Source organism: Ascidia mentula, chromosome 6 (assembly GCF_947561715.1).
Source record: "Ascidia mentula chromosome 6, kaAscMent1.1, whole genome shotgun sequence".
Lineage (NCBI taxonomy): Eukaryota > Metazoa > Chordata > Ascidiacea > Phlebobranchia > Ascidiidae > Ascidia > Ascidia mentula.
In genome coordinates, this window is record NC_138571.1 from 12,993,149 (window position 1) to 13,020,958 (window position 27,810).

The 27,810-nt window shown below is 38.3% G+C and overlaps 4 protein-coding genes across 6 annotated transcripts in view; 2 read left to right on the top strand and 2 right to left on the bottom strand.

Moving 5' to 3' along the window:
• Positions 1 to 27,810, bottom strand: part of LOC145906848 (coagulation factor XIII B chain-like) — an 81,219-nt gene that overhangs the window by 19,182 nt on the left and 34,227 nt on the right. The window lies entirely within an intron of this gene.
• LOC145906131 (uncharacterized) overlaps positions 1 to 27,810 on the bottom strand; it is a 34,476-nt gene that overhangs the window by 5,428 nt on the left and 1,238 nt on the right. Inside the window, exons 2-4 of one of the 2 annotated variants that reach the window (XM_082993542.1) lie at positions 27,499 to 27,651; positions 26,939 to 27,063; positions 26,215 to 26,554 (exon numbers count right to left, since the gene is read on the bottom strand). In XM_082993542.1, coding sequence (XP_082849668.1) covers positions 26,332 to 26,554; positions 26,939 to 27,063; positions 27,499 to 27,651 — 501 coding nt within the window. In that variant the 3' untranslated portion in view covers positions 26,215 to 26,331. Of the gene's footprint in view, positions 1 to 26,214; positions 26,555 to 26,938; positions 27,064 to 27,498; positions 27,652 to 27,810 lie in introns of those variants that run through there. The other variant, XM_082993541.1, reaches the window with a different exon arrangement.
• On the top strand, positions 1,205 to 13,726 carry LOC145906336 (uncharacterized). Its single transcript, XM_082993755.1, has 6 exons — positions 1,205 to 1,249; positions 11,163 to 11,315; positions 11,645 to 11,769; positions 12,334 to 12,472; positions 13,228 to 13,365; positions 13,664 to 13,726. Exons 2-6 carry the CDS (start codon positions 11,247 to 11,249, stop codon positions 13,724 to 13,726), a joined length of 534 nt encoding a protein of 177 aa, XP_082849881.1. The 5' UTR covers positions 1,205 to 1,249; positions 11,163 to 11,246.
• On the top strand, positions 5,123 to 10,193 carry LOC145906498 (C4b-binding protein alpha chain-like). Its single transcript, XM_082993927.1, has 13 exons — positions 5,123 to 5,291; positions 5,614 to 5,738; positions 5,936 to 5,975; positions 6,096 to 6,290; positions 6,492 to 6,686; positions 6,888 to 7,082; positions 7,253 to 7,456; positions 7,590 to 7,784; positions 7,961 to 8,155; positions 8,499 to 8,684; positions 8,823 to 9,128; positions 9,357 to 9,623; positions 9,718 to 10,193. Exons 1-13 carry the CDS (start codon positions 5,195 to 5,197, stop codon positions 10,008 to 10,010), a joined length of 2,493 nt encoding a protein of 830 aa, XP_082850053.1. The 5' UTR covers positions 5,123 to 5,194; the 3' UTR covers positions 10,011 to 10,193.

The window sequence follows — 27,810 nt, forward strand, 5'->3', positions numbered from 1 at the left end:
GGTTGCATGTAGTTCGTGATCTTTCTTTTGAATGTTTTATCCGTCATGCTGACGCCGTCATAGATATTATGACACCAGTAAACTTACGGCCACGTTCTTTCCATCGACTCATTGACATATAAGGTTTTACATCAAGCAATAATAAACTGTTTTAACAGAAGCGAAGAAATGGCTATTGAAGACAATTGTACGATGTGGTGCTCGTTGCAAACTCTGGAAAATCAAGATCAACAGCAAAAAAAGTGCGGTTTTAAATTTGACAACAAAGTTTTGTACAAAGATTATGAAGATCCAGTGAGCGGTGAACGAATTTTGCAGAATATTGCAGCTTCGCACACTGGCGCTGTTCTCTGTTTGTGTGTAACGAGGGAACTGAAGATGCACACAGGGAGAAATATATTCGAAACAACAGCCAGGCTGATCCTGTTGTCAAACACTGGGGCGCTATGTGCATATTACCATTACGGAATTAGGTTACAGAGCGATCTCTAGGCCAGCATTTGCAGTTTTTGGTTCAGATCACAATTTTTCAACATTTAAACTCTACTAGAAATCATAATATATATGAAATTAAACTGCATTTGTGTTTCTTATCCGTAAATATCACGTATTGTTTAACATATCCTATGTGATATTTCCAGCCTTGTGTTGTATTTTGAAACTCAACGGTAGGTGAAACTAACAAATTTATATCTTTGTGTTTAGACTCCGCTACGTTTAGTTGTGTGAAACCTACTACAGTCACTGAATCAACAAACAAACACAAGGCAGGCACCATGCGCGGACCTTGCAAATCGATCGAAAGGAAGGAAATGTGTAGCGACGTGGGACACAGTTCAAAAAGACTAAACTGCGCTTATGCTAGTGTTAGCCGGGTCATGCTGGCTATGGTGACGTATAATTATTTTGCACGCAAATCGTTGCTCACTCAAAAAACTATGTTAGGTAATACAGAAAAGTATAATAGACATCGTTAAAATAAGCACATATTATAGAAATGAGCTTATAAAGGCAATCTTGGCTCTTCTTCAGCAGTCAGTTGTTTGTTGACATTTTCGCGAAATGCTTTATATTTCCCAAGGATGAAACTTAGATCAACAAAATGTTTAAAACCGTCCGACTGTTGACGACTAAGGACGAGGCAAATATACGGAAAATACTACTGGTGTATTTGGAGTTAGAGCCAACTTCGAAATGCGTCGGATTGTCACCTCGAGAAAAAGAAAAGTTTATTCAAGCCTACTTGAAGGTATATACATTGCTTGCGCATGTTTTAAACTTGAAATAAAAATTCGTAAATCCAAACAGTCGTTTTCTTATTGAAGCACCATTTACAGATGTACTCATAAAGAACTCGCTTTATTACATCAGGATTAGCCTCTATTTAAGCAAGTGCTTTGTGTATATTATCCTCACATTCCATACCATAGAGGTAATTTGACTACTTACAAGTGTACTCCATAGAATTGACAAAGTTGCAGTTTAATATAAAGATTAATTGATTCGTCTAACAATTATTGCCATGGTGTTTGCCATTCAGTAGTTCTGTAGAGTTTAAGTTTCTTCCCACGGTCCACAGAATGCGTATTGCGTCGACGCACGCACAACGCATCCGAAAACAGACCGACGAAAACAAAACCATATGTTAAAAGATGCTTAACAGAGAATCCGTCATCGCAAGATTGACTAACATTAATTAAAGGGAGAAATGAGTACTGTTGTAAATGGTACGAACAGCAATGTTTGGTAGAGAAAAAAAAAATTTGTTGTATCCGGCACATAAATAAAATTTTTGTGGGGTTGCGAATTTTCTGGCAAAAAATTTCGAAAGAGGGATAAATGAACATCAAATTTATTCACATATGCGTGTCCACTTTAACGATTTTATTTACTTGATAATTCAAATCGTTTGCTTCATGTTTTAACAATTTTCAACCTGTATGAATTTACTAGTCCATTGAAACATGGCTTGTTTAAAACGGCGACAACACAGCTCCAACCACAATATTTAAACTCTTGTATCGCCAATTGTTTTTTGGAGTACGCGCATAACAATTAAAATTACTTGTCATCGGCTTTATTTTGCAGAAAGTCGTTCCACATGGTTCATCATGGGGTATATTCGAGACAGAATCGGATGAGCTGTGTGCGTGTATCTTTGTTTCTGACGGAACGAAAATCATAGTTCCCGGCGACCTTGGATTGGATGAAAGTACTCAAGCACTGAATAAATTAGCCACGGTAAAGTTTTAAACACTCCATGTCAAAAATGACATTGTAGAAAAAATGTTTACAATCAAAAAATTTTTTACGCCGAATACATATTTTGTGTTATTAGAATGATGATTACTTTTATCGTTAAAATTACAGAAAAAAAGTAGAACGAAAACTTTGCTATGATGGAAGCGACCATACAATTTCGTGTTTCAACAAAATGAAATATACATAAAAATTAATCAGTCAAATCTACCGGTCCCAATTGGTCATGATCTCGCGGCAAGATTCGCATTGGCTTTCAATCTTTCCAACCACGTCAAACAAATTTAATTACCAAGTGACCTGAATTAACTTCAATATGACAAAAATACACAGTTTGATGAATTTATGGAAAAGGAAGTGCCACAAATAGTTCAGAATCAACGATTCCGCCTATTGGAAACTTGTATTGTTCTTCCTCAGTATCAGAGATTGGGATTCTCTACCGCATTAGTAAAAAGGTATATTTCTTATCAGCACACAAAAAGCAGTAGTTGTTACTACCGGATCAGCCTGGCTTTTTATTAGAAATATATATTTCGCCCAACTGGCCACTTCAGTTTCCTAATGCCCGTGGGGCAAAATATATACTCCTAATAAAAAGCCAGGCTGATCCGGTAGTAAAAACTACTGCTTTTTTGTGTGATTACAAGGTATATTTTGAAAGTGTTTATGTCCACTAAAGATAAATAGTAATACAATATCATACAGTTCCACGCAGTCACAGGCCCATCGCCTCTTTGACCCATTATGTTTTGCATTGGCCAATAACGACATGTTTTAACAGAAGCGAAGAAACTGCTATTGAAGACAATTGCACGATGTTGGTGCTGGTTGCAAACTCTGGCCAATCAAGATCGACGGCAAAAAAGTGCGGTTTCAACTTTTGCAACAAAGTTTTGTACAAGGATTATAAAGATCGAGTGAGCGGTGAACGTATTTTCCAAAATATTGCAGCCTTGCACACTGGCGCTGTTCTCGGTTATAAACAACTACCAGTGAAGCACAAACTATAATAAACCAACGTGTATTGTTACGACCACCTATTGATCCTCAAAACAAAATCTATCGTTCTTGTTATAACTTGTTGCCGTACAGTAATTACAACAATGAAGGGAATGGCGACACGACTGAGTTGAAATTAGGTCTTGGGGTTATTAAAGGCTTGAGCAATTTTCCAGCAATCAATTTCGACATAAGAAGTTAATACATTTATTTACATATACGTGTGCACGATTTTTTTCCAGCAAAATTTATCGACTTTTTGCTTCATATTTTAAAATAAATTTACCAACAGCCTGTACCAATTGACTATCACTGAAAATGTGTTAAACTAACCATGCCCGTCTGCTTTAAGAAAAGCATTGAATCTTATATTAAATGTTGAAACTTATGCATAAGCTGTTGATTGTTGAACTGCTGGTATGATGTATTGGTTCCGTATATTGTTTGTCATAACCACATTTTGCGTCAAGTTGAACAAAACAACCATCGATTAGATCACTAAAAAGTTGTTGTAAACTTGGAAAGCAAAATGAAATTATTCTTAATGCCTTCATTAGCATTAAAAGGTGGTTCTATCTGGTTTTATGGCGTACATAAATCATATGCGTGTTGAAAATAGATGTTATTCTTATTTTGATTCCTGCGATATATATAGTTCGACCTATTTCTGTCATTACATTCTATTTCTGGCCACCCATGTTTGGGCATTCAACCGATTTCTGAGCTCACAGCTATATTTTAAGGTTCAGAATCGTGCGGTTTCAGGTGAATTGAAATGTATGGCGCTGATCTGTGGTGTAAAACTAATACAGCGCTGAGGGCCAGTTAATAACCTTTATGGATTTTGCGTGGGACCCGATAATCAATGTTTTTATTTACATTTCTTTTGTAGCGCTATCGTCTTTTATGCCACCCAATGACATTATAAAATTGTAATCTACCAGTGAGGTAGTTACTATAAATTTGTTATTCTTTGGTCTTCAAGCATGAGTGAAACTTAAGTGACACGAGCTATAAGCCCCGTATCGTGCCGGAGTCAAGCAGCGTTTCTGAAACCCATGGTGTAAATAGTGCGTCCTTGTAACAGAGTATATCACTTGGCACAGTTCGACGAATGTTTTATAAACCAAATAAATGTACATCGGTTTATTAGAGCAAGTGGTGCCTGTATTTTTTTCAATTGATTCAACAGTGTATCTTTACAATGCAATCGAAAATCCTCGAAATTACATGTGTTCTGTAGATCAGTAATACATCAGTCTAACACACCTTTGCGTGCAACACGAATATTAACAGATCCCGCAAAAAACCCTGATGGGGTATTTAGACGCATTATCGTGTCGAAGGAATGGCAGTGAATATATTGCCTCACCCTTAATCCTAACCGCAAGAAGAAACTGAACAAAGCGCTGAATGTAACAGCAGTTTCCATTTCATTGTATAGGGTACGAGAATGTTTTGGGAAACACGTACAGGGACTTTCGCTTTCCCAAAATATTCCTTTATCGAAACCGCATTTAAATGTTGACTTCTTAATCATGCTGCCAGTACAACTTTCTCCAGGGCAAGATGTTCAACCTTTTACGAAAAGTGTGGAAAACAACGCGCTTTAGAACAGGCAAGCTGGTAGACCAGCAGGCACGCAGATTTCCACTTTGTGGTAGCTTTCGGCCAATGGTCGATCCGTTTGCTACGAAACTAGATACCAATCAACAGAGACGAAGCACGTGGAGCGCACAGTGTGTACACCTGACTGCAGCTCTCATTGACTGTTATGACTCTTTGTTCATTTAACGTGCTTTAGTTTTCGTACAACGCGGATTGTAACTGTGTTTGTATGGTTTGGTCTTTCAGCGTTAATTAACCATAGTTTCGCCCCCTGTCTAAAGTGCATTTCATACGGATTATTCACGACCCAAAGTCACCAGTTTTGATGGACCGTCAAGACACAAACAGTAAAATTACCGGTTGTAGCACGGTAGCGGACGCTCAGATGAACCGACAAGATTTCAACGTAAATTTGCAACAAGGTTAATTGTTAAAAATGTTTACAATAACATTGTTTAAACACTAACTGAGTTGTTTCCGACCTATCTTTGCCAATAATGTCAAAAAATATATGTAAGTGTTGTTTTTAGTAGCTGGCGACATTTCTTTTTAGGATTTCTGGCATCACAATGTGTAATTAAGGTTGTTTATCAAGTTAGGATGTTGTCAGCAAATGTTTATAACGCTTGCAACTACATTTGTATTTAAAAAAAAACTTGCAAATCCTGTAATTCCGCAAAGCCCGATATCCCTTAGACGCAAAATTTGGTGGAAACACTGAATTTGGTTTACATTTTATTTCAGGAAAAAGTGTGAGACCAATGCCAATGAAAAGGGTCTGCTTATATTTTACTATTTGGCAAGCAACCTTGCTATCAGTTTGTGTGGTTGGACTCTTCTTCGGTGCTTACCGAGTCTACGGCCCTGTGGTAAGCATTAAAGTTTGTTACTTTTACATGCCTAAACCAGCAAGACTTTGATGGGTTAGAAAAATGTTTCAGCACAAATACGTTTTTAGCAATAGTGTCTCTTTTCCTAAGCCATAGGCTACAGGCAAATTATGTTAACTTATTTTTGAACCTTAACCTCCATAAAACATCTGTGTTCAAAAAATGTTTTCAAACAGAAACATTCTCACCAAGACTGTGACCCAAGAAATTCGAAAGGTGAATTATGTTTACCATACACGGGTGTCTCGGTTGTAAGCTGATCTTAATCTACGAAGGGATAATTACATTTCATTTAAGTGATTTTTATTTTACGGCAATAAATTGATCACTTTGCAGTTCGACTATCCATACATTGCCTTGCTCCGGAGGCTCCGAAAAACTCAAAGCTAATTGAAGAAACGAATAGAAACTTTACAATGGGAGAAGAAACCAGTTTTCAATGTGTTTACGGATACCATCTTTTTGGTGATGAGAAATTGACGTGCGTGGCTGGTGGTCAGTGGGTCAAGAAAGGGTTTTGCATTAACAAAGGTGAGGCACATAGCGAATTAATGCTAGAAGGCCTAATTTTTGTGTTCGTGTGTTGCAATTGCCTGACATTCGTAAATGTGCGTTGCTATTGCCTGACTTGCGTATTGTTGTATTATAAATGACTGACTTCGTGATTGTGTGTGGAATTGCCTGATTTTCACGACCGAGTGTTGCAATAACTGAAATTTATTTCCTTTACAGCTAACATTTCGGAAAAATGCTCAACACCAGTTACACCACTCAACGCAACTTTCTTTGATGTTTTGCGGTCTTACTACACCCTGGGAGATATAATAGACTACCAGTGTGACACAGGATATCAGATTACTGGTGACGGAATATTGGTTTGCACCAAAGGCAACCAGTGGAGACAAGTTGGTCGATGTCGTCCAAACGGTTGGTTACTGTCAGTGTATACATTTTGGTGTTCCAACCATTCAAAAAGTTATCAAACCATATTATAACTATGCCATATTTGTGCCAACCTCGTTATACAAAAATGTTTTTGACAAGACTACAAAACACTTTTTTTTCTGCTTTGTTTGGCAATTGCCTATAAACTCGATTACAAAATAACTTCAACTTATTATTTTGCAGAAAACGAGTTGGAAAGATGTAAAACTCCTTTAGAAAGAAACAACACGTATTTTTCTAAACTCCCAAATGATTCTTATAATCTTGGTGATGAGATTGACTACCATTGTATGGTTGGTTACCAATTAATCGGAGATGGTAAGATGGTTTGTGCAAGGAACGGAAAATGGCGTCAGACGGGATATTGTCGTTTACTAAGTAAGTTGTAAAATTGTTTATGAGACATGTGCTGTTTACACCGTAACAAGGCAAAAACAATTGGGATTACGATAACACTGTTTCAAAAACTTGGATTAAAGCAACTCTAAGTAACATAACGCCAACATCTTTGCTAGCATTTTGTCATGAGTAAGTTGTATTTTCCATAGTAAATCATACGGCGCAATGCGATGCACCAGTTGCACCAGACAATGCCGAGTTAAGCGGTTTAAGCGAGGTTTTGCAAACCAACTATTCCCTGGGAGATGAAATAAAGTACCAGTGTGATACTGGATATCATCCTACTGGTGATGGAAGTATGGTTTGCACTAAAGGCAACCAGTGGAGACAATTTGGTCACTGTCGCTTAAACGGTTTGTTGTCCAAAATGTAGTTGAAGTATTGTTCTGTTATATTTAACACGTTCGATTACAATATCCCTGTTGGTAACAATTCATTGAAAAAGGTAATTACACACAAAAACAACGCAAAAATATTAATTCGCAGAAAACCATACTAAACGTTGCAAAGCCCCTTCGGAAAAAAACAACACACGCTTATTTCAAGACTCAAATGACACTTACTCTTTGGGTGATGAGATCGACTACCAGTGTGTGGTTGGTTACCAATTAGTGGGAGATGGTAAGATGGTTTGTGCAAGAAACGGAAGTTGGTGGCAGGCGGGATATTGTCGTTTACAAAGTAAGTTTCTTGTTGTACCGCGGTAAATGTTTGTTTGTGAACACCAACTCGCAACCATACGAACATTGGAACATAGGAAGGCAGCAGGTTTAAAAAATAATTTTCTCATAACTCCATTGACACCAAGAACGCCGACACAAGGTTTTACTTGTTCACGCAGACGTCTTGTATTGCAGAGATTCGGAATGAGATATGCGGTGAACCGATTGAACCAGACAACGCGAATTTTAACGGGGTTTTGCAAACCAATTACACTCCAGGAGATGAAATAGACTACCAATGTGACACTGGATATCAGCTAATGGGTGATGGAAAGATGGTTTGCGTTAAAGGCAGTTTGTGGAGACAAGTTGGCCACTGTGTCCCATCCGGTAAAGATGGTTAAATAAACTTTGTACTTATTTGGACATCACCGAATACTGATGAGGTTACCTTAGCTTTTGTTAATTGAGATTAGTTTTTTAGTGAAATACATGCACTTTTATTCCCCTTTTTCGAACGTGGCTCAGTATTTTCACCGTACCGGTCATCCTGCTAGATGTGATGCAAATACGTTATAACACTCCTATTTCTTACATCACACACCATCAGTTTCTGCAATAACAAATTTACTCTACCTGAATATAAACAGAAGACAAAAAAACAGAAAAGTTTTAAATTGAAATAAATTCCAGATAAAAGAATTCTTGGTAATGTAGGATTTCCCGGCTTTAGGTATTCAGTGCAATCCTCCTAATGACACGGTAAACGGAAATTTCCAGCCAGTGAAAGCGATGTACAATGTAAACGACTCAGTGAGCTATTCTTGCGACTCTGGATACGGAATAGAGGGCTACTATTTCCTTACCTGCCTCCAAAACGGTGCATGGAATTACCCAACCCCAAAGTGTACCGAATTAGGTAACGAAAAAAATACATACGTGCTCGTAATGTGCTTGAACCTCAAAAAATCATATTGGTTCCAGCGTGATGGATTTAATTCAGTAAACGTCATATTTTGTTAAACGACTTTATAAAATATGTTGACGTCTTATTCAGAGACTCCACAGTGCATCAATGGAAGTTGGACGACGTATTTTTATCCTTTACTGAACGCACGCGAGGGAACCTTCGCCAATATTAACGAGTACTGCAGGAGTTATCCAGACATGTGTCCTCAGAAATTGCCAAGCGCCGTTGATGTAGTTTACGAGGAAAATAGGCGACTACATCATTATCGCTTGAAAAAGCAGATCGTCCACCTTGACCCGCAAAGAGGCCTCACTTGCTTGAATTCTGAGCAAATCGACGGTCGGCTGTGCTACCGTATTTATGCTGTGCGGTTCTGCCTACCGGTTCCTGCAGGTAGTTTTGATGTAAAACAGTGAAGTGGAAGAATGAATCGCGTTAATATAAGCCAGCAAATAGTCCATGAAAACCTTCACAGTTTGAAAATGTTTTGTTTTCTAGCAGAGTGCTGGTTTAGAATAAACACATTAAAATATTCAATGTCAATATTTGTTGGCGTTTAATATGTTCGGTAAACACTGGTTTTAAGCATCTCTTATCAACCCATGCTATAATATATTCCAGATGCTCCTTCATGCAGTCAACAGTGGACGCGGTTTTTAAACCAAGATCGTCCGAGCGGCACGGGCGATTACGAAGGAATAGTTTTAATTAGCGGACAAACTATTTGCCAAAACTACCCAACCTCAATCGATGCTCGACTTGTACATTCTAACGAAGATGTGCGAGCGAGTGGTCGAAAATTGCGACAAACTGGAGCCCAAGTGTCTTGCGTAAATGCTGACAACAACGGATCTTGTCCTGACATGAAAGTGCGGTACTGTTGTAAAGGTAAATTTTCAATAGTGTTGACGTTACGGTAACGGCAATGTTTGAAGAAATGTTTCGCAATACATATGCTTTTTTCTTTCGTTAACCTTTGCAGAGGTCACCTGCCCGTCAGGAAAGTGGACACACTTCTTCAACCTCGACTCACCGGACGGAGAGGGAGATTACGAGATGATTGTTGACGCAAGGAGAAGGCATCCGACCCAAATGTGTAGCGGAAATGTAACAGCTATTGATGCTCGGAATGTTAATGACGGTGGCTGGGGTTATTCGCAGCACGCACGTCCGGTCCACATAGATACGAATGTTGGGTTTTGGTGCTTAAACAGTGAGCAACCCCTAGAATTTAAAGATTGTCGCGACTACCGCGTTCGCTTTTGCTGTGAATGATTGCCCGAGTTTAATGTTACTTTGGGTCGTGTAACTGTACAAAGAAGTTTTTTCGTTTGTGTATATATGCCAGTATCACACAAAATACATTTTAACCTCCAAATACACCTGCTGGGCCACAATTCCAAATTAAACCTTTATTGCCACTTAGTTTCTTTGTATTTGTTGTTTCGAACGAAATCATAGAATAAAAGTCAAATGCCAAAACACACGCGCATTTATAGCGCAGTAGTAGTGATATAAGTATTCGTACAGAAAATACCACACAAAAGTAAAAATAACGTTGGTAACCACGCTGGTGAGCTTGCGGCACATTTTACATAATTCATGCGGCTGCTCCATGCAAGACAACACAGTAATGTGTCATGCAATGGCACGATTGGCAGCATTGCGCAGGTCCTTACTTGGCGATCACAGCTATCGTATCGAGATCATTAGGTTTACAGGCATTGCAGCCTAGCTGGATTAACCATTTTTTTCCTAAAATGTCGAAGCGATATTCCAAAAATCAATCTCCCAGTAAGGTTTGAACTCACGACCCTGTGCTAACCAGGCCTAAAGCTCTACCAACTGAACTACGGGAGCTTAGTGGCTTCACGGAATATATTGCAGGAAATGTACACTTGTGCGCACAACTTGTCAGGCAACTTTTATACACGTACAGGATCTCTACCATCATCAGACTCAGTATTGTCTCGCTCTGTCAGGAAAAACCTAATGGTCCTATATGATAGCTGTGATCGCCAAGTAAGGACCTGCGCAGTGGGGCGATCCTGCCAATCATGCCATTGCATGAAATATTACTGCATATATAAAGATTAATTTACTCGTTTGAGAATAATTACCATAGTGTTTGCAAGTCAGAATGCATCACCTCCATGTCTGTAAACGCACCCAAAAACAGACCGACGAATATTCGTATGAAAAAGTATGTTAAAAAGTGCTGTACACAGAATCCGTCATCGCACCAATGACGCCAAAGGGATAAATGACCAACGTTGTTGATAGTACAAACAAACACCAACACTTTACTGCATTAGCTGCAGTATTGAAATTCGTGCATCGGCGATTGCTTAATGACATGCACTGACATAGCCTTTCCGAAATTTCGAAATTGGAGAATTCTTAAATGTCTTCTACCTTCGTTTGCAGAAAGTTGTTCCACAGGGTTTATCATGGGGTATATTCGAGACAGAATCGGATGAGCTGTGTGCGTGTTTTTTTGTTTCTGACGGGATGAAAATCGTAGCTCCCGACGACCTTGGATTGGATGAAAGTACTCCAGCACTGAATAAATTGGCCACGGTAAAGTTAAACTCTCCACATCAAACATTACATCGTGGTAAGGATGTTTACTATCAAAACTAACGCAAGAAATTCTTTGGGGCTTGTGTTCTTGAAGAATAAAAACTAGGCGATGATTATAGCCACAATTCAATTTCGTGTTTTGCCAAAATGCAATAAATTAAATTGAACTATAGCCAACTCCGTCAGTCCAATTTCTACGTGATCTCACAACATGATTCGTATTTGGAGACAAAAGAAATTCTTGTTCCAATTTGTACAACCACTCTAAACCAATTTAATTAACAAATACTGAACTGAATCAACTTCTTTATGTCAAAAATGCACAGTTTGATGCCTTTACGGAAAAGGAAGTGCCACAAATAGTTCAGAATCAACGATTCCTCCTCTTGGAAACTTGCATGGTTCTTCCCCAGTACCAGAGCATGGGATTTGGCACCGTATTAACAGAAAGGTATTCTCATAACTTACCGTTCGTCTCATGTTTCACTGTAAACTAAAAGCTTGATGTCTAAGTTGTATTTCAGAAAACAATTACCAAAAACCTATCTGTAGATGTCAGTCTTGTTAGAACCCTAAAACCGGTTTACCATGTTGGCTTACTAAAAAATTTGTCGGTCCAAATTTTTACAGAAAAAAAATAATTGTCTGCAGGGTCTGTCCCATACGCACATTTGATCGATTTGTCCCAATCTGAACCAGCGCATTTTTAGGGCACTCGCGCATCCATTTTATCTATGTAGATGAAACACAGGCCGTATATTATTTTTTAGTCGGGTCACGCGTTTCCTAGCACCGGCCTTGATTGCGTTCTTTTGCCTATGACCGCTCTGGATGGGGCATTGTTCTGCAGCACTTAGATTTTTTTAGTCAACTAAACTACCACAAATGGGATTATTTTCTTTTCATTCCATCATTTCTTGTCATCCAAATGTTAACACGTTTTTAAAAACAATTTTGCCATCGTCTCGTTGGGTCATTAGGTTTTACTTGGGGCAACAACAACATGTTTTTACAGAATCGGGGAAATGGCCATTGAAGACAATTGCACGATGTTGGTGCTGGTTGCAACCACTGGCGAGAATATGCTGTACCTTCACGAAAAGTGCGGGTTTAACTTTTACAGTGAGGTTTTGTACAAGGATTATGAAGATCCAGTGAGCGGTGAACGTATTTTCCAGAATATTGCAGCTTCGCACACTGGCGCTGTTCTCTGTTATAAACAACTACCAGTGAAACACAAACTATAACAGATCAACAATGTATTGTTGCGACCACCTATCGACCCCCCCAAAAAAAATAAATACCGTTCTGCGTTAAACATTGCTGTCGTACAAATTATGAAGGGATAACAGCAACAGCTTCCCCCAGAAATGGAAATGAGATTGCCTTTCTCTTCTTTATGTTATTGTCAGATCCATAGAAGAACAACCAGCAGATTATCGTTTAAAAACTAACTTGAAAACAAGTCTGTAGGGAATTTGGCGTTTTATAATTCATAACCTTTTAATATTTTGTTTTAAATTGGTCTTTTGAAACTGCTTTCTAATCTTTTATATTTACACCCTGTCTTTCTGATGCCATCGCTGGTTATCTCGCTTGCGGTATCACAATGTGATCTCACAGATTTTGGCTTTTGGTCTCATCGACCAGCACAGATCTCGGTTTTGTTCTGACAGGACTGCTGTCAGCATGGTGTCAGACTGAAACTTTCTTGACAGATGTTTGTTTCGCGGTAATGCAATTCCGTCTAAACCTTCCGACAATCATCTGCGACCCTACAAGTCATTCCTCTAAAGTACTGCTGCAATTCAACAAAAAAGTGAAAACTACACTAAAAGTAGCAGTCTCATATTGTAGATATGGAATAATTTTAAACATAGGAGAACCTATAAAATACGTTACCTCATAGGTCGGTGCAAGCTGGGACACCATACAAGATTATGTCACTGTTACGTTACAAACCCAAGGCTTATTTGTCTCTGAATATCGGAAAATTGAAAGGTATAGCAACAACGTCATTACTCTTTACTTCAATAACATGGGGATGGTGCGTTTCTTAGCTCAGAGACATTACATGACATAATTTTGGATTGTGATGTCATAACTTTAACCTCACCTTTGTGATGACGTAATCTGATGTTTTTAACATTTCTAGCTACAAACTGCATTGCGAAAAGTGATTTAATAGTTGATTGCGGCGAATTTTGTTGTGATAATGAACTTGAACAATAACCAGCAAAGTACCTCATCGTTTAACTAAGTTGTGACCGAATCCGATTATTGAGCACCACGAATTTATTCGGATAAATTTATCGAATCATTTAAGATGTTACGCAAACCCGTAGGCAACGCTTCTGCCAGACAAAAAGTATTTCTACGATAAGATATCTGTGTTCCATACATCTTAGTTTTGTGGCTTTTTCTCGGCGGTCTTTGACGTCTGGCAGTAGCCTAACCCTAACCCATTATTCACTTGTTGTGCTCCTGTTTAATGCAAAATTACCAAACTAGCAGTTTAACAATGTTTTTCATTAGTGCGCATAAACCTCGCTGACAGCTCCCGCACGAATGAATCGCCTTGCATGACGTCACGCAACAATAATCTCGCTTTCGCACGATTACGTTCGCAACGGTTTAAACGCTAGTGTGATCGGCTGTATCTTAGAAACCTGTGACCGTATCAAGCTACCTTTTTCACTAAAAATTGTAGAAGTTCTGATCATTTCTACTTAAGTTATTTTTGATTTTAATTTTTCATGTCATATGCACTTTAACGCTAATCCGTGACCCGAAGGTCTCTTCCGCTTTTCAGAACAATGACACAACAAGCAAATGGTATATGTGATGATTTGTGAGGCAAGGTATTTACAAAATATTTACAGCATCAAGCAAAACACTTGTAAATTCGATGCAATCGTGGTGGTAATAAGCGTAAGAATAACGAAAAAACGTTTCCATTAATTTCGATGATTTCGCATTATTTTTTTTTAAATCAAACAAATAATTCCATTGATTTGTTTTGTCCTTTATTACATCACAGGTCTTATTTTCATTTCCGAACGTTCACGTGATACCGCAAGCCAACGGTTCGAATCGTATGATCTTGACTCATCCTTGTAATACCTTCCGTTCAGGTTGGATTGATGACAACTCTTATACCACCATGCTCCATGAGCACTAACAGCACAGTTTCCGCTAAAGTATGGATCGTGATCTTGGTTGTATGTGGAGAATTGCATCTGATCGTGATAATCCAACCAATCACCTATTAGTATAATTTTTTTTTAACAGTTTAGTTTGCGGTTTAGATGTTAACCAGCCAATCACCTGACATACAAATGAAAGCAGTGTATGTTAATATATATAAGTTTCACGCATTTTGTAAGTAACATAGACTAAAGGGCAAATAACACATATAATTGCGAAACACATTATTTTTGAATTCCAAAATTTTATCACTGCGCATTGAGACTTCGTATAATTGGAATTTTAGTTCTTGGAGACATTTTTATCGATTTATTTTAAACTTTCGATTTTGGCGGCGAGCGATTTTTACAAATGATATAAAAATGTTGATCAACCGCCACACAAGTGATTGGCTTGTATATTTAAAAAAAAGTACGCGGACTGCTATGGAAAAGTCTTGCATAAAAAAGGGCATACGATTCAAATTTAGCACGTAATGAATTTGAAAATGGCACGCGTAAAATATTTTTTTATTTGACCAACACAAGCCTTGAAAAAGACCTCGCAGTTTTTTGTAGGATGTGAACGGTCACCAGATAAGGAAAAAATCTTGTCAGGAGGCACGCGACAGGATAGTATAAAATGTTTTAGAACGCATCCTTAAATGAGGTTTGTAACTCACCCACGATAGAGCAGGGGTGCACAACCTGCGGCCGTACACATGCTTTATAGAAAATTTGTATGTCGGCTGTGTATTGTTAAAAACTTCACAGGTTTGCTTGGATGTTTGGCTTATTGAATTGGTAAGTCTTTGTTATAAAACAGAATAAAATCTTTTATTTTTACGTAAGAAATATTGTTAAATGTAAAATTTCACTTTTATTGCACTTTTAAGCATAAATAAACGCAAAATTATCAGTTTGGACTCACTGGCGACTGTTGGTAAAATTAACTGGGCTGGTATGTGTGGTGCGGCTGATATTAATAAAATGGTTGTGCGCCTTTGAGTTGGAGAATCTATTAAACCTCCTTAGTGTTAAGCTAATTTATTTAAACATGTTTGCTCACTTACCTGCGTCACCAGTGTACCCACCAACAGTCAAACGGTAATTCTCCCCTGATGAACCGATGCCGAAGTTGCTGTCAAGATGGTACAAATAGGAACTCAAAAACTTGGCATTCAACACACGCATGTAGTTACCTGTACTTTGCATAATACGTTGTGTTATCGAAATTTTGCAGGTCAACGCGAAGCTCTTGACGTTTCCAGTTTGTAAGTTCGTGCATCAACTCCAAGCCTTAATAAATCAACAATCGTTAAGTGTTATTTGTTTATGTTTTTGCAAATGTTGTTGGTGTTTGAAAATGAGTAGCTTTGCTTGCACTAATGCGCAGCCCAAAATATCACAATCGTGACGACGATAAAATACTAACACACAAGCCTATCTACCATTGTTCGTGTATGAAACTACCGCTAAAGGCGCTAAAGAACGAAACCAAATTAGGAGTTTGCAAAATCTAAATAATTAAAAGAAACAATTGATTTTAATGTGGATGATGCTCATGTCGCAATACCTAACCAAAACTCTCCAGTCAAGGAACCAAATCCCTTTTCATACTCTCTCCAGTCCCGATAGAAATCAATTGAACCATTAAATCTTTTCTGTACAACCTGAAAATGAAAATCAAAACCAATTAACGTTTTGTTTTGTCAGTAAGCGCGTTTTTGTTTAATATTTCCATCGGCTAACCGCCTTTATTTATTGTGTCGCAATATAATTGGTAAGGTACATTTGCAGTAGTAACAAATATTTACAGGCCTAGCAGCCAAGACATTGGAGTCTAGCTGGATCAGCCACTTTTTTCCGTCAAGTCTGCGAGAGATTTGAAAAATCAAGCTCTTGGCAAACACGGCCCAACGCTCTACCAAAGGTCCACATTGTGGTGAAATACTCTGGTGAGCAAGCGCACAACTTGCCATGTAACCTTCACATGTGCGTAGGGGATCTCCACTATTACAACAGACGACTGTGGAAACGTTTCATGAACCGTATTACAGGCAGGATTAACCTTTACTAGGTTTTTGCATGGCGATCAGCTATCGTATCAACATTATTTACCCACTTTGCTGCCAAAGCGTTACAGCTTAGCTTGATCAGCAACTTTTTCCCGACAAGCTTTTTATACAAATCGATTTAAAAAAACGTATTTTTGCAGCTTCGGTGCCATTAACCCTTTTTCATAACTTTAAACCCCGTTCTTTCAATTAAAAGTTAACTCCTGTTAAATATTTGGCAATAACAAGAAAATGATTGAGTTCCAGTGCCATATCCGTGAGATATTTGTTTGCTTTGCAGACATAAACTAACCAGCCAACCACTACCGTCTGTTTCCATGTCGCAATATCCTTGGTAAGGCCGAGGGGACGTCAAATTGTAGACTCCGCTCTTGGTAACACCATGTTGCAATGCGTCCTTGCAAGATGAAAAACTGCCTGTGTTTCGAACACCGTGAAACTTGTTAGTATAAATCAATGACATTCTATTTAAAATGTAATATCGTATTAATGTTAAATCGATAATTTTGGTGTTGGTGATGGATTATTTTATTCAGTAATGCGTTGCTTTTGTTCAAAGATAAACATTGTTTGTGTAAGTTGCATCCTAATAACAGAACTTTTTCGCATTTATTTGCATCTCAACATAAGATTCATGGAATATAAACTAAACAGCGCCTGGAGACGTATCTGCAACTTTTACATTTTTGAACTTCTTCAGTGTGTAATATTGTAAAAGGAAGTCTGGTGAACACGGGTCGTGATTATCGCATAAAACGGCAATTTGTTCGAAAGTTACAGCACAGCCGTCAACGACCGCTAAATATAAAATGAGAATTTATCATTATGGAAGGACCATCGTAATTTTTGAAGAAAACAATTTTATCTGTTTTTTGTTTGTGAGTACAGATAAGTGTTACGGTGTCTTTGGGAGTTGAGCAGAAATTACTATGTCATAACAAAATATAACCATCAATATGGACCGTGCGCCAATTTCTCACCTATTTCACAATCCGGCCCGATCCATCCACTTTTGCAAGAACAATGCTGATCATTAACTCCGGACAAACATTCACCGTTGTTTGAACAAGTTCGCGAACAATCTTCATCTGAGATATTAATTAGTGAGCAAGTTTTGTTTGGCTCGTGATATGTTTCACGTTTGCAGTGCTTTGTTCACTTACGATTGAACGAAAAATATTGATTTGATGACCCACAGGATTGACTGGTAACACCACCGTTGGTCGAACCACTAAATGAGCGTCTTCCGTTTCTTAAATAAACCGTCACATAACCTCCAATCTCTGAGATATTTATTGTTAATGCAAACAAACCACAACGTGTTGAATACGAAAACCTACGCGTCAAAATTCCAGAGTGAATGGCAGAGGCACAAACGGATGAATTTATGTTGTACGAATTTGTCCCACAAACGTAGTTGGTCGAACAACCAGATGGACAAAATACATCAGTTACAGAAAACTCGGTATTTCCTTTCGTGCTGCATTTCACTGAATTGATAGTAATGACAACATTAAATATTTTTTAAACTTAACCGCTACCCGATGCACATACTTTCAAATGTATAAGAGGGTCCTGCAAACGAACAAGATTCGCTCGTCACTCCGTTCCTGGTTATTCCTTTATATTCATGTATTGGGTCATTTTTATATATTTCAAAGTAGCCTCCATCATCTATGTAAATGAAATTTGGTATCATCTTATATCAAAGAAAATCCGTACAACCTTCATCAGGTGGCGTAAATGAAATGACAACTATTTTTGATAAACTTACTATCCATCAGTCCTGCATGTATTGCAGCTAGACAAAGAGGACCTTTTGCGTAATCATCACTTCCACATAAATCCGAATATTTTTTCCTGCAGTTCGGTGGGCAGATTACTTTTGAAATTGAGTGATTTAAATCTGACAACATTGTGGCACACGATGCTGCGTCATTGCAAAAAAAGTAACAGATTAAAATGCTAAACTTTTTGAAAAGTTCTGTTTAATCGGTTAATTTAAAAACACAGCTTACCTATCATCGAATTGCATTCACTTGGATATTGCCCATAAAATAGCAGGAATTGTAAAGCTTGCAAGTAATACTTCGACATGACTTCAAGAAGTCTAGAATCTATCTACGCTACAACTAAAAACGAATTCTAAGGATACAAAATCAAATCAAAAATCAAATCAAATCAAATCAAATGTACAACTGATAGCAAGCTACACAAAAGTTGTCCACTCGACATCTCTCCACCAAAAATTGAGCACCAATTTTACACAGAAACAAGGTTTACAAACAGTTGTTTGTGCAGTGAATCCTTGCGCAGGAGACGAAACATGTCTCTCGCCATCGCAAGGATTTTGGGTCGCTGAACTGATATCTGTGAGTCTGGTAGTTTGGACACTGCATTATATACCGTGTTACAAACAGTCTTTTAGTTGATTCGGTAACTACGCAGATCACATATTATTTCCCTTGTTTTTCACGCAAAATTGCTTGCAAAGAGGTTCAAAATGTCACATATATTGTCATCCAGCTCATGAAACACAACACACAATTGTGTTCCATACAAGTCAACCATCGGGTCGCGACACCAACACGCCGGAACTGGGGCGGCTTCTCAATAAAAACTAGAACACAATGTGTGTACAACTGATATTAAAGCTGCACCAAATTTGCACACCCACCAATCTGTTCTGCGATCCGATTTCGTGCGAATTCAGCAGTTCCGTTATGTTTCAATGCAATTGACGTGCAAACGCGTTTCAAAACTTCTTCTTGACCTTCACAACACACAACTGTGTCCAATATAGGACATAATGGATGGACGCGAGAGCAACGCACCGGAAAAATTGAAATTGCAACTCAATGTAGGTACTGCCGATTAGAAACACCACAAAAATTGCACGGGCACCGAACTTTAAGCTGTGCCAAACATGGAAAAACATTTCTTTCGACATCTTTCCACCAAATATTGAGCACCAATGTTACAAGGAAACAAGGTTTACAAAAAGGTTGTTTGTGCAGTGAATCCATGAGCAGGAGACGATACGTCTCTCGCCGACGCAAGGATTTTGGGTCGCTGAACTGAACACTGTGAGTCGGGTAGTTTGAACACTGCAACATTATAATGTGTCACAAACAGTCTTTTAGTTGGTTCGGTAACTACACAGGTCACACAGTATTTTCCCTTGTTTTTCGCGCAAAATTGCTTGCAAAGAGGTTCAAAATGTCACATATATTGTCATCCATCTCATGAAACACAACACACAATTGTGTTCCATACAAGTCAACCATCGGGTCGCGACACCAACACACCGGAACTGGGGCGGTTTCTCAATAAAATCTAGAACACAATGTGTGTACAACTAATATTAAGCTGCACAAAATTTGCACACTCACTAATCTGTTCTGCGATCCGAATTCGTGCGAATTCAGCAGTTCCGTTATGTCTCAATGCAAATGACTTGCAAACGCGCTTCAAAACTTCTCCCAGACCTTCACAACACACAACTGTGTCCAATATAGAACATAAAGGAGGAAGCGACAGCAACGCACCGGAAAAATTGAAATTGCAACTCAATGTAGGTACTGCCGATTAGAAACACCACAAAAAATAGCACGGGCACCGAACTTCAAGCTGTGCCAAACATGGAAAAACATTTCTTTCGACATCTTTCCACCAAATATTGAGCACCAATGTTACAAGGAAACAAGGTTTACAAGAAGTTTGTTTGTGCAGTGAATCCATGAGCAGGAGACGATACGTCTCTCGCCGACGCAAGGATTTTGGGTCGCTGAAATGAACTCTGTGAGTCGGGTTGTTTGAACACTGCAACATTATAATGTGTCACAAACAGTCTTTTAGTTGGTTCGGTAACTACACAGGTCACATAGTATTTCCCTTGTTTTTCACGCAAAATTACTTGCAAAGAGGTTCAAAATGTTACACAGATCGTCATCCATCTCATGAAACACAACACACAATTGTGTTCCATACAAGTCAACCATCGGGTCGCGACACCAACACGCCGGAACTGGGGCGGTTTCTCAATAAAAACTAGAACACAATGTGTGTACAACTGATATTCAGCTGCACAAAATTTGCACACCCACCAATCTGTTATGCAGCGTCGGGTATGATTCGTGGCAGAAATAATTTGGTTGGTTCTTATTCAAACGTGACGGACAAATTGATTGTTAAAAACAGTTCTGACGAACACCACGATTGCGGAGCTTTCGGGAACCGAACATTTCATAGTAAAAAAAAATGTGACAGACAGATAGAAAGTTAATGACATCCGTGACGATGATTCCAACATGACTTGCTTTAATCTTTGGTAAATGTAACGAAGATGTTGCATAGGAAATTTGAATTTTATTTTGCAATACATCTGCCCTATCATTGGGTCTATTCGAGACAGAATCGGATGAGCTGTGTGCGTGTCTTTTTGTTTCTGTCAGGATGAAAATCATAGCTCCCGACGACCTTGGATTGGATGAAAGTAACCAGCACTTAATAAATTGGCCACGGTAAAGTTAAACGCTCCATATCAAACATTACATCGTGGTAAAGATGTTTACTATCACAGCTAACGCAAAAAAATTCCTTGGGGCTTGCATTCTTGAAGAACAAAAACTAGGCAATGATTATAGCGACATTACAATTCCGTGATTTAACAAAATGCAATAAATAAAATGAGTTAGCCAACTCCGTCAGTCCAAATTCTACGTGATCTCACAACAAGATTCGTATTTGGAGACAAAAGAAATTCTTGTTCCAATCTGTACAACCACAAAATTTATTTAATCAATTCTGAACTGAATCAACTTCTCTATGTCAAAACTGCACAGTTTGATGCCTTCATGGAAAAGGAAGTGCCACAAATTGTTCAGAATCAACGATTCCGCCTCTTCGAAACTTGCATGGTTCTTCCCCAGCATCATAGCATGGGATTCGCCAGTGCAATAACGGAAAGGTATGTTCTAATAACTAACTGTTCGTTTTATTTTTTTTAAACTAAATATTTGATGTCTAAGTTATATTTCAGAAAACAATTATTAAAAATTAATTCGAAAAACTTTTACCAAAAAGTAACGTAATTCAGAAAACAAATACCAAAAAGTATTTCAAAAAGCAATTACCAGAACCCTACTATCTGTAGATGTCGGACGCAAATAGAGTTTATCATGTTGGCCTGCTAAGAAATTTGTCGGTTCACATTTTCTACACATTTGACCGTTTTGTCCCAATCAGCCCCATATATTTTTATCGATTTTGGTGAAATACAGGGGCTATATACTGTTTTCTAGTCGTGCTACGCATTTCCCTGATTGTGTTTTTTTACTTAGGACCGCCCGGGATTGGTCATTGTACTTCAACGCAGAAGTTTCAGTCAACTAAAATACCACAAATGGGATTATTTTCTTTTCTTTCCACCGTTCCGTGTCATCCAATTAATGGTTAATAGTAATAAAACATCATATATGTCCAACGTTGTCTTAGGTATTAGGAGAGCCGTGGCAAAATTACAGCCCTACAATTTTGCCATCGTCTTGTTGAGTCATTAGGTTTTACATTAGGCAATAACAACATGTTTTTACAGAATCGAGAAAATGGCTATTGAAGACAATTGCACGATGTTGGTGCTGGTTGCAACCACTGGCGAGACTATGCTGAACCTTCACCAAAAGTGCGGGTTTAACTTTTACAGTGAGGTTACGTACAAGGATTATGAAGATCCAGTGAGCGGTGAACGAATTTTCCAGAATATTGCAGCTTCGTATATAAGCGCTGTTTTCTGCTATAAACAACTACCAGTGAAGCACAAACTATAATAGAGCAACGTGTATTCTTGCAACCACCTATCGACCCCCAAAAAAAAAAAAATACCGTTCTGTGTTAAACATTGCTGTCGTACAAATTATGACATTGATGGAAAACAGTCCTTCGGAAATGGAAATGATATTTCTTATATTATTGTCATATCCATAAAAGAACCGCAGAGTTTAAAAGTTGACTTAAGAACAAGTCATTCCTCATAAGTGCTGCTGCAATTTAAATTGTAAGAATTTAAGAAGTACAAAGGTTGGTTTAAAGGTACTGTAAAGAAGTACTTTTCACCAATTATTAGCCTTTATCCTAAATCCGCAGTGATCATGCCATGAGAAGGGTTTTGGAAAATCCAAACCAGACTAAATTTTTCTATTTTGTCTGACCAACGTACTTTTCATTACAGGTGTTGCAACGTAAATGTCATAACTTGCACTGGTTGGATGTTGCGTTAGTTTGTATTCTTTACCTGTTTTCGTCGTCAATGTTTTCCATTCAACAACCATAGATTTATGGTTACCATGGTGTCTGCACATTGCGCACCATCTGCAAGAGTAACTCCCCACGGGCCTACTGCAGCAGTCTGTTTGCAATTCCAGTTGCCGGCAATTGGCCAGAATATTTCCCAAAGATGGCGGTCGTTTGTAAATACTTCTTGCATGGTTTTTCAATTGTTTCTTTTTATGTGTTAGTTTAAGCACTTGAGAAAGGCGGTACCCCAAGCAATCATTGAGACTTTGCCCTTTGCGGTGGCATTACGAAAGCGTTGTGTCCAATTTCGTGCCTCTGCAATATTTGCATCAATTGCGTTCTTCGAGAAGCCCGATTTTCTACACCTGGCCATGGCCACTTACCTACAAAGCCTGCATGGACTTGTAGAAAATTCGGAAAGCCCAACTTGTTTTCACGTCATTCGCCCATGTTGCTTCTTCCTGAGGCAAATGACAATGTTAGATGAAGGACTTGTGATCGTTATTGTTATTCTGCCATAATTCAAACCAATTGCAAAGGAAACTCACTTTAGAGGAAGCTCATAAATGATGACATACATACAGCTGCGCATTATATAAGACCTGTATCGTTTATATCTCTGCAGTTAAACCAAGTTACTTCCTTGTAAGGTTTTTTTGACGGGACTGCTGTTACTAACTGCTGATTTGCTTTGCCTAGGATATAATGCCATGTTTTTTCGAGGATAGGTTGGTGACCTTTGGTATCATATACAAATAAATAAGTTAGCTTTACTGGAGTAAAATTAACTGTTGTATCGCTTACAAGTATAAAGTGCTTTTTTTGTCGCTGAAAGACCTAACCCGGAGTTGTAAGCAACTTGTAAAGATAAAAATTGCTTACTGGATCAACATTAACCATGGCAACGACAGGAAACATCGGTAAGAGTGTTGAAAATAAATGCATAAGTAGTCGCATTGTTACGCGATATAAACTCTTAAATATTACCAAGAACGCTGGGAAGTCTGGAAAAGTGTCGAATCACGCCATAACAGCTTCAAGCAGTTTAAGAGGACATGAACCGCGTTTCGGACGACTGAGCACACCCAATAGACCACGCTTACATAGCGGGGCATGGTCTATTGCAGCGGTGCACAACCTGCGGCCGTACGGCCGCATGCGGCCGCGGACGCTATTTTTTGCGGCCTTGCACATTTATATCAAAATATAAGCATTGGCGGCCGTCGTTGCTTCTGAAACTTGTTTTTCTAGCGGTCTCAAGAGTTAAGCTTTTAATTAGGCCCATTTCCATTTCCGCGTCATACACATTCGTTCGCTGTAGCGAGTAGTAACTGGTGCAGCCACCGCAACCGAGACAAAGCGCAACAATATGGATGGTGACGTCATAAAACATCAATAGTATATCGGTGAATTGTTATGTACGCATGTACAGTTGTCGAAAAGCTAATCAGTGGAATCGCTCAGTCATGTCGCTGAAACGTAAAACGTTGTTAAAACAAGAGAAAAGGGCGTTTAATCCCAAATGGGAAGTGGATTATTTTATGATGGAGACGTGAACGTAGCGTGCAAGAACAAGGCAGTCATTGAATAATTCGACATTTCATTACATTGTAATATACGTAATTTTTGGCAAATGTAAATAATAAATAGTGCACATTTTTCAGGTATGGAATCATTTCCATTCCTTTCTTATATTGCTCACGTCAACTTGTCGTAATTATCAGTAGTATATCGTTGAAAAAGCAGTATATTCAGTGGCGGCCGTTAGCACACAGTATTGTGTGTGTTGCGGCCGGCAATAGTAAAAAGGTTGTGCACCCCTGGTCTATTGCAACCAGTATGTAAATAGGGAGAAGGGTTAACCGTATCTTTGATCATGTTATAGCAACTTAGAAGCCATCATACAATGGATCCAAGTTGATTTGGACAGAGCGACTAAAGTAACCGGTGTCGTAACGCAGGGAATCAACGGTTCTACTCCAGGTGAATGGCTTACACAGTACCAGATTAAATATATGGGTCCTTTCGACAGTGACTGGAAAACAGTGACAAATTTTTCAGGGAACAAAGCTGAGGTAGGATTCTTTCCTATGATGTTGATTAATCACTATAGTTCTAACTGATATTACAGTTTTCTAGTTTTATTAAGTTTTGTCTTTAAGCTGGTACTGTCTGAAAACACTTGTTTTATTAAACACTTCAGGATTTCCAAGGCAACAGCGATACGGACACGAAGGTGACCAACATCTTTCACTCGCCGGTGGTTGCAGTAAAACTTCGTCTGGTCCCGGTTGCTCGGAATAATCATATTAGTTTGCGTCACGAATACTTGATATGTTCTGAAATGTAAAATGACAACAGGCTACCATTTATTTAAACGTAAGCCGGAAAGTAATATTTACCATTGTGATATTGCAGTCATTTTGTTATAAACGTATAATAAACTGCCAAGTCTGTCTTCGATGACTTTTGATATTGATCACACTCAAAGCAAGCCACTTGAGGCGTAAATAAGCATAGGATGATAACAGTAACAAAATATATTATGTTTGTTGCTTAATACTGCTCTTCTGGCAAACTTTATTGTATTTACGTTTCTCGACGTTTCGGCTATTATGCAACAGCCTTCATCAGGAGGAAGTATCTAAGTCTACCACAGTGGACGATTTCGTCGAGAAACGTAAATACAATAAAGTTTGCCAGAAGAGCAGTATTAAGCAACAAATATGCCTGGCAGCATCAGTAACAATTTATATTATGTTTGTCAATTGTTGTCTTGGCATTTTTAAATGTGACGTTATTTTGTGTCTACGTAACCAATTGGCTGATTAATAAACATGATTGATAGACGAGATAATTACAGCGTTCCTATAAAACCAAAATCATTCGTAAACCACAATGAGTATGCCTGTTTCAGGCTCTCGCAAACAACTTCCGTTTACAATTTGTTATTCTCTTGCACTTATGTGTGTGATATTGGTTGTTTAAGTGAACGAAAACTTTTGTGGTCGATGGCACGGAAATGAAAACAAGAATTTATGCGAGGGGTTTCAAATCAAATTTCTCCATGGGCCAAATTAAAACTTGCGTAGCAACTCGTGGGCTGCACTGTGAATGTCAATAACAATAATATATACCAGGAATGCAGTTCGCAACGATTTATTCTGTCTCACTTCATATTATCACATCGTAAACCTGAACTCTAGCGGCATTGAGATTCCTGGTTGCACAAGCATTTGTGCTAATTGCAACGACAGTCACTTTATCTCTTTGAAAAATAATAGTTACAAGTGACCACAAATAATTTATTCTCCAGTAAATTTCTTATTTCCTTTTATACATCAAATCCCACTCAATAGTTTCACAATTATTTAGTTCCTTAATTGCAAATTTTAACATGGAACGGTGCATTTTGCTTTGAAGGTCAATTGGTGGTCGACAATCCACGTAGATCTGTTATAATTTGTGCTTCACTGGTAGTTGTTTATAACCGAGAACATTGCGCGAAGCTGCAATATTCTTGAAAATTCGTTCACCGCTCACAGGATCTTCATAATCTTTGTACAAAACCTCGTTGTAAAATTTGAAACCCCATTTTTTTGCTCCTGGTCTTGATTTGTCAGAGTTTGCAACCAACACCAACATCGTGCAATTATCTTCAATAGCCATTTCTTCGCTTCTGTAACAACGGTTTACTATTGCTTAATGTAAAACCTAATGAGGCAATGAGAGGATGGAAAGAACATGGCTGTAACTTTTTCCAAAGCCATAATATCCATGAGGGCGTCAGCATGACGGATAAATCATTCGAAAGAAAGTTTACAAATTTCTTGCAGCGCAATTTAGAATTGCTGAATATATTAAATTCAAATTAACCGAGGTTGAAACTATTTTGAAAATCTATATTTGACTGATCGTCTTTTATCCAAACTGTTTGTTTTTACGGTGGTAAACGAGCGGACATCGTTCACACCTTTTAGCCTTAACCCAACTAACCTTACAAACATTAAATTTACAAAAAAATCATCATTAACCAGCGAACAGTAAGTTATGAGAAATATACCTCTCCACTAATGCGGTGGCAAATCCCAATCTCTGATACTGAGGAAGGACAATGCAAATTTCCAAAAGACGGTATCGTTGATTCTGAACAATTTGTGGCACTTCTTTCTCCATAAAGACATCAAACTGTGTATTTGTCATATATTAGATAACTCAGTTCAGTATTGGTCAATTAAATTTGTTTGAAGTGGTTGCAAAGGTTGGAAACAAGAACCTCCCATGTAAAAAATATGATTATAAACACACACAAGTTGTTTTGTTGCTGTGTTTTTCTAAATGAAAAAAATCTTCCAAAAGCAGAACATATGCATGAGCGTCAGCCGAAACAAAATCAAGGATGCCAAAAATACTTTTTTTATGTTTTCTATTGTGTTTCCAACATCCCGCCCTGAAAACAATACGTTACTTTTTTATTTTGCAGTTGAGGAGGAGCAAATGCCCTCCCATGCCCCCAACCCCCTGGACGCCCAAGAACGCAATTCCTAAAGACATTCTTGCGTCAGTCCTAATAGTAAACATCTTTACCACGATGTAATGTTCGATATAGAGGTTTAACTTTACCTTGGCTAATTTATTCAGTGCTGGAGTACTTTCATCCAATCCAAAGTCGTCAGGGACTACGATTTTCATACCATCTGAAACAAAACCACATGCACACAGCTCTTCCGATTCTGTCTCGAATATACCCCATGATAAACCTTGTGGAACAACTTTCTGCAAAAAAGAAGTACTTGTAAACGGCAACTTCAGTATTCATATCATCGAATCAAATTAGTTCGGTTTGTTGTTAAAAATTTATAAAAATATGCCGCAATATATTTATGTGAATATGGCAGAAAACGGAATCATTAAAGTGGGCTTATACGCGAATTG

Coding starts and splice junctions, on each gene's coding strand:
- LOC145906336 (XM_082993755.1), top strand. CDS start 11,247: ATGAAAATCGTAGCTCCCGACGACCTTGGATTGGATGAAAGTACTCCA. Junction 11,316..11,644: donor CACTGAATAAATTGGCCACG/GTAAAGTTAAAC, acceptor AAAAATGCACAG/TTTGATGCCTTTACGGAAAA. Junction 12,473..13,227: donor ACAAGGATTATGAAGATCCA/GTGAGCGGTGAA, acceptor GTTACCTCATAG/GTCGGTGCAAGCTGGGACAC.
- LOC145906498 (XM_082993927.1), top strand. CDS start 5,195: ATGGACCGTCAAGACACAAACAGTAAAATTACCGGTTGTAGCACGGTA. Junction 8,156..8,498: donor TGGCCACTGTGTCCCATCCG/GTAAAGATGGTT, acceptor TCCCGGCTTTAG/GTATTCAGTGCAATCCTCCT. Junction 8,685..8,822: donor CCCAAAGTGTACCGAATTAG/GTAACGAAAAAA, acceptor CGTCTTATTCAG/AGACTCCACAGTGCATCAAT.